The 13,000-nt window shown below is 41.7% G+C and overlaps 1 protein-coding gene across 2 annotated transcripts in view; it reads right to left on the bottom strand.

Moving 5' to 3' along the window:
* Positions 1-13,000, bottom strand: part of ARG2 (arginase 2) — a 20,922-nt gene extending 7,922 nt beyond the window's left edge. Inside the window, exons 1-2 of one of the 2 annotated variants that reach the window (XM_086895909.1) lie at positions 12,810-13,000; positions 12,610-12,682 (exon numbers count right to left, since the gene is read on the bottom strand). In XM_086895909.1, coding sequence (XP_086752035.1) covers positions 12,610-12,682; positions 12,810-12,926 — 190 coding nt within the window. In that variant the 5' untranslated portion in view covers positions 12,927-13,000. Of the gene's footprint in view, positions 1-2,020; positions 2,070-12,609; positions 12,683-12,809 lie in introns of those variants that run through there. The other variant, XM_086895911.1, reaches the window with a different exon arrangement.

The raw sequence follows: 13,000 nt of genomic DNA, 5'->3' as shown, positions 1-13,000 counted from the left end.
GCTCAAAGATGCTGAGGACTAGACATTTCATTAACTATACCTACAGTTATTTTACATTCTCAAGGCTCCCAAAAATCCAGGCACAAAAGTGCCAAGTAACAAATAATATTATTTTGTTACAGTACTTCCAGGCAACTCCACGGAGGATTCACTTTGTTAGGAGATCCTATCCATTTTCCCCAACATAAGATATTACAGAAGGCATTTTAATTCTGGGACTTGGATCCCAAAACTCTTAAGAGAACCTTTCATCGCTAGTTACAGCTTGATTGGCTGTTGACCCTGAGAACATTCTGGGTGTAAAACTCAGCCTTTCCTCTCAGAGACTCTGTTTGACACAGGCCTCTCACTGCAGGCTCTGATGAGGGCAGTAAGGGCCCCAAGGTATTTACAGCTACATCAACAGTGGCTTAATAAGACCACCCTGAATACCAGCCATGTTCCTCAGAATCACTAGTCTGTTTGCAGTTCAAAGCATCCAGGCCAGGGCTTGACATTTTGCCTTTAGCCATGCTGTGCTTAATGGAGCAATTTGAAAAATTTAAGGCAGGTCAATATGAAGAAACAGCCTACTTGGGTTCTGTGTTCCTGCTTAATTTCCACTAAGCCATTAGTCTAATGTCTAGGAAATTGGCTCTGGGAATTTGCTCTGTGGATATTGCATAAAAGTATAGTTGAGAAAACACATGACTTCTTTATATTTTAAAAGAATTTTGACTGGTGAAATGAACAAAGGAAAGTTAGTGAGTCGCTTGTGTAGATTTGGTGCTGGGAAATGGGCAAGCATACATTTTATAGCAGGGCCCTCAGTGGGCAGATGTTGGGGTATTTGCAAATGAGCATGTCAGCTGAGCATAGCTGCTCGAGGAAGGATTGAATAAATGTCTTAGCAACTCTGAGAAAACACATTCTCTGCAGTGACTTAAAGCAGTAAGCAGGACCATGACATGACACTCCCTGCTTTTCAGAAGGCAACACAGGTACCCAACTGCTTTTTTCCCCTCCTGTAGACAATACCTAATTAAGCAACAAGATGAAAGTTCTGGAATTTTGAGCCCATTTTGTTCAGATTTGAATGTGCCAACTTCTGACCACTACATTTTCTACCCTCTGTTTATTTTGGTGTTGTGCAGAAGTAGAAAAATGTTGTGAGTTCCAAGATGTTCAGTAAATGTTAAAAGTTCATTTTTTTTTTTTTTTAATTTGTGTCATCCTGAAAGGCTACTTCTGCCACGTATGCATACTGCTACACATGTCAGTATTTCAAAGACTGATGAAAGTACTTGAGCGTGCCAGGGAGACAAGTTTTGGAAGTAAGACTTCAATGGGTTTATCAAGACCTCTTAGAGATGCTCTTGTACAAGGGAATAATGCCTTTGATCTAATACCTCTGACATGTGTGTGAAACGAATCTGCAGCTGGGAGCCATGGGCAGTGAGTTACACACTGGAGGACAACACATTACACAGCGTAATGGAAGCAAGGACAATTTAGGTTTTGCTCTTTCCTACAGGACATACAAGCACATGGCAGTATTTTTACCCATTAAAGGATGAAAAACAACTTCCTTTAATTCAATGAGAAAGAAATACCTTCAGACCAGTATAAAAAGAAGATCCAACCATGCCATCATTCCTTGAAGGAATCCGTTAAAATTCTCCAAGCTGTGCTCAAGGCAGGCCACACTTGGGAGATTCAAGCAAGTGTGCTTGGAGAAGCAGCAAGTGTTTAATGATTTCTGCTTTACCCTGTCCACCTCCAAATTCCCATGGCAGGGCAAAAAGACTTGGTTCAGCTTCTGAACAAAAACACCCACATTTGTTTCTTAGGATCACATCAGGTTTATATACCTTAACACTTTTGTGGTCCAGAGTTCTGCAATCTTGTCCACTTCTTTTGAGCACATGGTACTTATAATTCCCTCTAATTAGTTTTATAGAAAAGCCTAATGTCTGTTAAAGACAATAGATGCCTTCAGTTTTTGTTACCATATTCTAAAGTTCAGATAGGGCTCATGAACCTTGTAGCAGTTTTCTTTTCCCAGCTTTGTGCATCCCTTGTCTCCAAGCCCACTGTTTTTTTGTGCTTGCAGAGGACAGCTCTGGTTTCCCAAGGTGATAAGGAATGTTTTCAGCCAGCTATCCAAAGGCTATCTGCTTAAGATACAATTAATCTCAGAAGTACACGCTAATACAATACTCAAACTTCTTTTACAATTATTTCTTTTAATGGTGCCTAGTGTTTTGAAAACTGCAATTAAATGACCTTCGGGCAAAGGGAAACTTGGTGCACAGAGAAAGAAATTCACAGTACTCAGATATGCCATGTATCCCGAAGTGTGGGAAGTGTATGTGCTTGTGTACACACAGTTTTTCAAATAACCAGGTACTAGAGAAATCAACATGCACATTTGTCTTAATGGTACTGAAGAAAAACAGTTTAATATATCCAATATTTTAATAATTTCACATAGTTTCTATCTAGAATCTCAGCTATTAGTCTAAAACTTAAAGACCTGAATTGTTTTCCATTTCATCTGCCTGCTTGTACATAAATTTAAGTTTATTTCTTCAATCAAAGCTCTCTCAACTACATAATTTTTGCAGAGAAATTGCTCAATGGATAGACATGCTGTACTGCTGTGCAATCTGGGGGATTTTGCTGTTATTTGGCCATTAATGAAAGATTTTATAATCTACCTTACCAAGCAACATCCACTTTCTTTGGTAGCTGGGACACTATACTAATACTTATAAACAAAACAGCTTTTTAAATCATGTTTACATGAATTAAATATTTAAATGCAACATGAAAGTTAACATGAATATATGGAGCCTTTTAAAAGGCAGTAGGTTGAAGTTCTGAAAGGTAGAAAAAAGCTATGGGCAGATAGGAAAGCCAGCTTCCTTACATTCATTAGCAAGCACAGCATCTACACCATTTGCCAGTGAAGCAGATCAGGTCTAGCCAGGATTAAAGTTCATTTAAATTGAAACATATTAAGGAATAAACAGTACAGACATTTTGCTAGTAACTAAAGAATATGAAATTAAATGTGATCAAAAGTCTTTTGTTCACACTTTCAAGCCCTTACAGAAATTACTTTCAAATGAAAAATATATTATGTTTGATTCATTAGTCAATTCTCAACAGTGCAGGAAATTTATAACAACCAAATATATACAAGTCAGCTCCACCAACAGTCTGGCTCAAGCAGACATCCCTTTTTGAATGGAGGAGAAAAAAAAAGCAGGCCTGAATAATCTATTTCTGTTCCAGAAGCTTGAAAGAGATAGAAGGGAGATAAAGGTGTCCATCTGAGTAGGAACACACAGCATAGTTACATAACTGACATGTGCATATGCACAAAAGTCCTGTCAGAATGAACGAGCAGCATGCATGGAGAGGCAGCACCTACAGCTTAGGAGTGCAATCCTCAGTGGTTCAATGCCCCCCCTCTGTCATCAACAGAGGTGCCTGGGGCACATTTCAGACAAAAAATTAATAAATTACCTCAAAATAGTTTGCACAGTAGATCATTCCCAGGTTAATTTCTTTTGACCAGAACAGGTTAGGGAAAGATCACACAGGCATTCAACCTGCAGACCAGGGGATGGACAGCCGTCATTTATCTGCACAGCCAGAACTTTACTTGCATCACAAATCCTCATTTTTCCTACTTAGGAGCCTTAGACTTAAAATAATAAAAAAAACCCCAACAATAAAAATATACAAAAAAAACCCAAATAAAAAACCCTCCACAAACCTACATAAAAAAACCCAAAACAAACCACCAAACAAAGAAACCCCAACAAATTAAGTATAGACTTGAGAAAACAGAGTTTTCTGCATGCCTTTTCAAATAAGCTATTAATGTATTACTCATGCCCAACTCAGTGATGCTTATAACTGGGACATAAGATGTCTTTTAGCAAGCTGTATGACAAGTCTGAAGTTCACTTTCTACCATAAGGGAAATACACACAGTAGCCAGCAGCTGCTACAGTAATTTCCCTGCAGAGATTTAGAGAATTTTCTTCTGTAAAAACAGGCAGCTCATGTCAGGTGGCATTTAATTGGAAAACATGTGGGCAGCAGCAGCAGGGAAAGCCTCCCCCCAATCCTCCTCTACTAGGAAATTGCACCAGCAACAGAAGCAGCAAACTGATAGTAGAAGATTCAGCTTTCCAAACCCAGGCTGTTTGCTGACATTGCCCCATGGCACATTCACATAATGAATATAACAGCTCTGCAAGGCAGCAAACGGGAATTGGAACAAAAGCACAAGGAACATGGGACAGAACTGATCTCACAACACTGCTGGTTTACACTGGGTATTTGTGAACTGGACATTAAAAAAAACCCAAAACCTAAATTAATGGGAAAAAGAAATCCTCTTCTGGATGAACTACTGTCAAAGGAATCTGGAAATCCCACAGTTACTAGACCTTCTTTCATACTATGTTGTATAAAGCTGCTCACATGAAAGCATCACTCCTGCAAAATGTTTTCTCAGATTATAGCGCCATTTACTAAACCACCACACAGAAAGGCTTTTTGGGATGCAATGACTATTATGAGCATGCTTGTAGGCAAACTTAACATTTTACTTCCCATGAATGAAACGAAGTTACCATCCTCCTTTTCAGTATAAACCCATTGGCTTATGGTGGGGACTTTGTAATCCTTTCTCAGAGACATTGTCAAAATGTTACACAACAGCAAACAAATGATTCAATTCATTATGACCAGTGCATTCTGAAGCTTTTTTTTTTTATAAAGGCAGTTTCAACCCTCCAGAATTATCCAGGATGTGTGTGTTACAAGTACACAAACAAAATGCATACTTTCATTTTACATGAATAGGAAATTAGGCTAACAGGGTTCCCACTGCAAGAGACAGACTTCAGCAGCCTAATTTAATCATAACCCTCTTGCTAAGAAGTTCATTACACAGCACCTACTTCTCTTTAAACTGAATAGGTATCTGCTGGAAGAAATCCCCTGGATACATAGTTGATGGCTCAACAGATACCTGTCAACTCTAAAATTTTGCTCCCTAAAATGCAAGTTCTTGTCTGAGCAATTCCCGTCCTTTTATTTGAAATTTTGAAAGGTCTGGTTTAAGACAAAGTCTCTGTACCTGTACATATTTTAAAAGCTTCATCTCCTACAAAAGCAACAAGCAAACCCAATTCCAGCTGCTCCCCTGTCAAGTCTGTAGTCAAGATGTCCCTTGCATAAAGTGAGCCAAAATGTATTTTTCCAACCCCAAATCGAGCAGCCACTTTATTTCCCTTTGAAAACTGCTTATAACTTTAATCTCTTATGAAATGCACTCGACCTTAAGAGGTCTTCAAAAACGTCAGTCTGAGGTGTTGGGAAACATTTGCACTGTGGCTTGCATCAGAGAGAAGGGTGCAGCTATTGCGTCTGCCACACCACCACCACCAAGCCCTGCACGTGTTCTAATTCCCTTCAAATAAGCTTAACCCAGACACAGTTCCTGACAGCAAGAACACAGTGGGGCACTTACAGCAATGAGGATCATTACAGCAAAAGGGATTTCCTCAACAATAAGCACCTTGTGCTTTAGATTGTTACAGAAGTAAACTGTTACTACATTCGTTAACCCAGGCAGGTAACACTTGAGAGGAAGGGAGAGCAGAATAGAGATTACTGAAATTATCTTCCTCCCTCTTAACCAGAGACTAACTTCTGACCACTTCTTCATATAAAAAAGAAAGATCTGGTGGGTTGTTGCTCTGTGGGTTTGATGGGGTTTTCTTGTGTTTAACTTCAGTACTTCATTCCCTGCTTTTCAGCAGGTGGTGTTCTAACAGAAATTTCCGCCTTTCATCCAAAAACAGTCCCCCATACCATACTCATATAAGCATACACCTGCCACAGGTATCTTGGTCTTGTGAGTCCACAATGAGATATGGGATTAAAGTTCTAAATAAGAACTAAAAAATAGATCATGTGTAGTCTAAAACAGATCAAAACCCAACTCATTACCTAATTTTTCCTCTGACACCTCCCTTTGTGCCTCCCCTAGTAATTCCACTCCTTCAACAGAATTAACAGTTAAAAAATAAACCAGGATGTGATCTAAATGTACTCCAATCCAGAGAGAATTATATAGGTGCAGAAATTCAGGTAAATCATGTATTAAAACTAATTTTATAATATAAAAATATCTAAGATGAAGGCTATCACTATAAATAAAAAAAAATAAAAATGCAAAACCCCAAAGAGCTCTGTTCATTGGTCCTTGACTCTAGTCTCCCTTTATTTAAAGGCTAGGAAGAAATAATCAATTCAGGTTTTCCTGATCTTCACCAGCATAGTTTTATTTTTAAAGGTATTTAAACTGACACGGAGAACAATTACAGTTAAAGCACCAAGTGACATTTACCCCAAATTCACAAAGATTCTTTTAAAGCCAATTTCATAGAGTGCAACCTCGAGTATGCACCAGCCAAATGGGAGAGGGAAAAACAAACATCAAATCGATGGCTGACACAAAGTTTTCATTCCAAAGCAGATTGTGTACTCCATCAGCATGGGGAAGGGAAGAGTATCAGAACCAACTGACTGCAAGGACTGCCCTGACTCTGTATTTTTAGTGTTGGCATTTTTCCACTGACTTCCAGGGCTGCTTGTAGTCATGCAAATATCGAAGGTACAGCATTCAAAAGGATAAACCACAACTGCTGAGCACAGTAATGCACACTCCCCCAGGGGAGCTTAGCCTCCCCTGCTCAAGACAAGACAGCCAATGAGGTCTGTTGGGAAGAAGCAACCTAAAAACAACCTCAGTGGAGGCCTCCTCAAAACAGCTCTCCTCCAGAACCCCAGCAGGGCTCCTTCTGCCTGCCAGGTCATCAGAGCCAGTTCCTGGCTGCCTTCCATCACAGAGTAGAGCAGCACCTGCCCTTGATGCATTCTGACAACTGGCATAATTTCAAAGACTCATTGCAAATGCCAGTTACAATCAGCCCCTTTGGCTGTGCTTTGATTTTTGACAAACCACTGCTCTTAGAAGGTAACCAATCATGGCTAATCCACATTTGAGAGGTAAACAAGAATAGCAGAGTCTCATGGATCTTTATCTCTGTATAAATAAAAACAGGTAATGAAGTCTAGTTCCAGAAATAAGTTGCAGTACTACATAAGTATGTTGTACTGATATTATTAAACTAAAGTGTTTGGGCATGCTTGTGTCTGAGGGAAAGAGGATTGCCATTTACCCATTCTGTTTCAGGGGAAAAGGAGGGGAGAGGGTGTTCCTGGATAAAAAAAAGCATTTCTATTTCTGCTTTGTAGGAAAAAAGAATTTACTGTTAGTCTGACCTCCTTATGCTATATGCAAACTGATTTTTGTTCCTGAGAATGTTCGTAGCATATTAATACTTAGCTTTGACAGTACTAGCACCCGAGGTGAACAGAAATAAAAAGACACGAACAGCAGCATTTCTTACCTCAACAATGCAGAGATCTAACTAAACAACATGCTGCTTAAATGCCAGCAGTTATTTAGAATTTTGCTTGTCTCCCACTTTATCAACAGCAGAAAACTAACTCAAAAAAAGCCAGATCTTGATGTTATCTATATAACAAATATAGACTTTATTGGAATTCTAGAGATTAGAGATATTTGACTGCCTCTACTAATGTCTTTATAAGTTTAAAATACTGAGTTTTGAAGAGGAACAACTGAGATAAAAGCTAGTGCAAAACAAAGCTAAAATCAAATTCAAGAATCCATTCCTGACAGATCTTGTTTCTAACTTGTAAATCCAATCTTATTTCAAATACAGGGTAAGCAGAATAGTACAGTTTATCAAATGATTCAGGGATATAGGCAACTCTTTAAACACATTTACTGAAAGGACTGATGAACATTATTTCCCCAAAAATGCAGCTGCAACTCCTGCCAGTTGAAATCTGCTGAATCCCAGCACCTATACTTTTTTATGCATCATTGGTGCATAATTAAAAAACTATTTATATTCCTTCTAAACTCTTTACTGAAGAAGATTTAGATGGACAAAGAGGAGATATGTAGAAGCAGCTGCCTCATGATTTATTAAGAGTGATACTAACCATATGAGCTATCTTGGTGAAGAAGCAGAGTTGAATTGCTATTTCTGGAGCAGATGTCAATAGGAGTCCAATGGTTTTGGGCAAAGCAGTAGTGTGACTCCAGAGACACAGGGATTAACAGCTCCACTCCCCTTTCAGAGGAGGTTACTTCTTTCTGAGTCACTACACTGACCTCATGAAACCTATTACTGAGAACTTTTTCCCAGTCAAACAGAAGAATGGCGATATGATGCTCATTCTCTCTGACAAGTGTAGTTCCACTCTGTGTGTAAGCCACGTGTCTCTGCAGTTCACCAACTGGTCAAGCCAGCAACTCGGATTCAAACTTCGCTAATCGATTCTACAGTAACCCAAATCCAAGCTTGACTAAGCTCAGTAACCCAGCTGCATGAAGTTCTAAATAAAGACCAAAAAAAAATGTAATTCAACAATCAGTCAACAACAGTCAACATACAAGAATGAATACTTGGGAAGAAATCGTACACTAAAGTTGTTCCCATGCCAGCAGCAGCACAGGTGCTCTAAGTCACCTCAAAGGCAACAGTAAGACACAGTAACTATCTGTTTAGAATAAAACTGAGTAAGGCCTTTCCTCAGGTAAGAGGACTAGGCAAAACTCTGGACTGAAATTTGATCAGATTCTCTGCCAAATCTGCAGCAAACGGGAGAGGTCTAAGAAATTCTCACTTTAAAAAACTCCATATTTTGCACCTTCAGCACCTTATGCATCTGCCACCTATCTTCCCCACTCCTAGCCAACAAAAATCTGAAAGCTTCCACACATTGCACCCTTTTCTGTTTACAGTAAGGGCAATACACAGCCCTATGTGCTTTGCACCCTTTCCTCCCCCATACCAACGAGTTGGGGGTCTCTGTTTTCACGTAGCACTTTCACTTCTTTGGCAAGATGTCCTTTAAGGTGATAATATTTTAATTTCCCATAGGAGAAGAAGCAAAGCCAAAAGCCAAACATCACCAAGGTGAATAAAAATCCCCACAGGCAGAGTAAGTTATATTTTAATTAACTCCTGCTAAACACACCCTCTGCTTTTGGCTTGGGAGATGGACCCCTGGGCTACAGTAACTCTTCCTAAGTACACCTTGAGGTAACAGTGTTCTCTCTGCTTCAAAAAAAGGGATAAAAGTCAAATTGGTGGCTCAGATTCATCTCTATGACAGTCTGGTACAGAGTAGGAACAAGGTCTGCCTCTGCGCTCTGCTCGGATTTCAGCCTAAGCATAAACAAGCAGTTCACAGGCAGTCATTACTTGAGGCAGCCAAGAAGTTACTATACCATGTGGGTATGGTCACAGAATCTTTCAAGGGAGGGAACCCCCCCCCAAAAATAGAAATTGGAATAGAAGCTCGTAACACTGCAATAGGACTATGAAAGAACAGAAATTAGGATAGGGTCAAAGGAACAATAAAATTCCCTTCCCAAATACACCAGCCAGTGAAAGCAAAGTGCAAAACAATGCAAAAAGTGCAAAAGTTTTGTGTTCTCACTCTTTCTGATATGCCTGGAGCACTATCAACAGAAGTCATCTAACAAGGCAGACAAACATGTGAAAAGCCATGTGCCTGCTTCATATTCAAAGTAAAAAACAAACACAATGCATGCACCTTATATCTAAATGCTACATTTTAGAGGACCCTCCAGAGCACCTTCATTTTATACAGGTCAAGTCGAACCTTAATTACAAATGTAAAATGAATAAAACAAAACTTGAAATAAATAAATTTCGAAATTTCAGGCAAACAGAAGAGTCTGATCACCAAAAATTTCTTCTACTTGAAAGATGGTGAGGGCAATTTTCAGAGTTACTGTTAATGCAGAGTTACTGTTAATACTGCCTCTTTCCCCCCTATGTACTTCTTTAGATGGCCCAGAATCCAGCCTCACCCTTGTACTGGGAAGCATCATTCCACATTTCATACTTTCATATACAAGCATGGAATGGAGGCATGTAACAAGCACTTTCCATATGCACCCACATACACAGACCCTGTGGTCACAAATGCTTCAGAACTAGCCAGTACAGATGAAGAAGCCCTGTATCTCAGACAAATGTTATTTTTTTTTTTTTTAAAGCAGAAGCCTGGTCTGCTGCAGTATAATTTGCCTGTTCCTGGAAAACAAACAAGAACCTGTGAAAATTAATAACTCTTATTATAAAACATATAAATGGAATATACAAATTGATAATTAGAATCATACTGTGGCTCCATTCATACTGTGGCCTTCTTAAAAGTATGAGCAGAAAATTCATAGTGTTAGAAAGACAAAGAAAGCAGCTAAAAGTTATACTGCCAGTTCAGCATACTGCAGGACTCCAAGTAATGGCAGTATTACAACAGTACTGCAGCCAAAGCTATCCTGGCATCCCAGGGAAGAAAAAAAATAAGCAGCCCACACATAGAAACAATCATTTGTTAAGTTTCCATGAAGAACAAATGTGTACAGTACAAAAGGCTACATGGCAGCATCCTCCTCCATCTACCACCCTCCCCTCAAGCAAATTGTCTTTGCACCACTCCTCTGTGCATGTTGGTGACTGTCATGGTTTCAGGATGGGCCCTCACAGCAGAACCTGTTCTTAAAAGGGCTACAGAGATCTAAGCAGCAATAGACATCAACACCACCTTAAAAAATAAACCAACCCCACCCCAGTGGAAAAACATGCCAGCAACAGGAAATTGCAACTGCAGAAGGAAGAAATCCCAGAGCCTCTAAAAATTGTAAGGGAACAGCAATAAAACATCTCCATACGCACAACCAATTAATGAGTAAACAACCTATAAGAAACTAAGCAGTGAAAGTATTTTTAAAATTTAGTTTAGCTTGCTTCATTTCTATCCCCATAACATTTTGATACTGGAATCCAGACACGGCTTGAATTTTCCTCCCTTTCTACCTTTCACAAGCTCGTATAGAAGTGGGCGCGTGTCAGGCAAATGAGAGAGCTTTTTCTTCTAGTTTTTAATTTTGTTGGGTTTTGTGGGTTTGGGGTTTTCCTCAAAGAATTCTTACAAAGTGGAAACATTAGCTCTGAACCACTTGAAAGAGAACCCCAAGCCTTCCAGTATAAAATTCTGTTATTGATACAAAATAATATGCTGCCTACAGTCTTATTTAAAAGAGCATCCTCCTTTCAAACCTAGCAATTTGTTAGTTTCAAATAAACTTTAGGCTCAGTAATTATTCCAGTACAAAGAACCTCTCTTAGATGCTCTCCTACATTTGTTGAGATTATGCATCATGTTCACTAGAATTCAAGTTTTGTCAAAGATGGCTAGTGTCTGTACTTTGCACAAGACAAGAGAGGAAAAGAGTATCTACTCATTTATCTGCCAACTGGGACTTCTCAGCTTGTGAATAATAAGATATGCAGGATAAGCCTACAGGGCTGCACAGAACAATTGCTTCTGTTTTGAAGAGTTCTTACAACTCAGAATAAAATTGCTAGAGGGTTATTAGGCAATTATCTCTGTATGCATCTAAACTCCACTGACACTAACCACCCAGGGAGCAGATATTGGTTCTTTCTGAGGTCCAGCCCTGCAATCCATCCCCATCACCGTTTTCAGTTAAACATTTTAGATTAAAGATTCTCCAAGATACGGTTCAGCTTTACAAGTTTCTATCCCTCGTGTCCTGTTTCTAATAACTGTGGTACAGCTTTCTGCAAGTCTCAGCTTGTAGAAGTAATAGATGTGAGAAGCTGAATCACAATTAATCGCATGGGTTTGCTAGCACAAAAACACCAGAAAAAGCCCATTCACAGGGTGGTATTTGCAAGCGTTTTCAAAGACTTCAGACAAGACCTCATACATAAAGCTGAGGACTTCTCCAGAAGATTCTGAACTTCATCACCTGGAAGCATACGAATCTTTTAGGAACAAACTGGTAACGAACACAGAAAGAAAACATAAAAACACAAACGAAAAAAACAAAACAAAAAACAAAACCCCAAAACAAAATAAAACAAAAAAGCAGAGCCCACATCACGTGATAACCGGAGGATCACAGTTACTTGTGTGGATGCCCTGAGCGCACAGAGCGATTTAAACAGCCTCTCACTTCCCCGGCTGCCCTGGACTCAGCACGGGAACAGCAGAAGCTCCATGTGCCGGTGCCGCGCTCGCTGTGCCAGCGCAGGCGGCTCGCGGTGCGTCCCGCTGCTCCGGGCGGCCGGAGCGCACCGAGCCCGGGGAGCCGGGACCACCGGCCGCCCTTTGTTCCGGGGACCCCCGCAGGGCCCGGTGCGGCTCCTCCCGGTGCGGAATGCGACAAGCCTCTCCCTGCCGACACCGCTCAAGGCTGCGGGCATCGCCGGCGCCGGGGCTCGGTGCGTTCCGTGAGTCACTAGAGGCAGGAGCCGTCTGCCCCCGCCCGCAGCGAGCGGCTGAGTCACGCTGCCCCGAGAGGGGAGGGGGGCGATGCGGGCAGCCCCGCAGCCCCCGCCGCCAGCCGCGCCCCGCCCGCCGCGCTGTGCTCACCGAGCCCGGCCAGCCGCTCCACCAGCCCCGCGGCGCGGAGGGTAGCGGGGCCGTGGTCCACTCCCCGCCGTTTCTACGAGACAAAGAGAGGGGAACGCGTCAGACAGCGCTGTCCACAGCCAGGTACGCAAGCCCCGCCGAGGAGGGGGAGCCGGGGGAACCGGGCGACCGCAGCACCCGGCGTTCCCCGCGATGCCCACCTGGCCCCTGGAGAGCGGGGCTCCCACCAGCGCCACGGAGTGCGCCCGGCGGCGCGGCGGGAGAGGGGCGCGTGGCTGGGCGCGGAGCAGGCGGGCGAGCGGCCCTCGCAGGGCCATGGCGGGGCGATGCTGCCGCGCCGCCCGCGCCCCGCTCTCTTCAGCGCTGCGCCCCGCCCCCCGCGCGCCGCACC

Source organism: Cyanistes caeruleus, chromosome 6 (genome assembly GCF_971803275.1).
Source record: "Cyanistes caeruleus chromosome 6, bCyaCae1.hap1.1, whole genome shotgun sequence".
Lineage (NCBI taxonomy): Eukaryota > Metazoa > Chordata > Aves > Passeriformes > Paridae > Cyanistes > Cyanistes caeruleus.
This window is presented reverse-complemented; position numbering and strand designations above follow the sequence as displayed.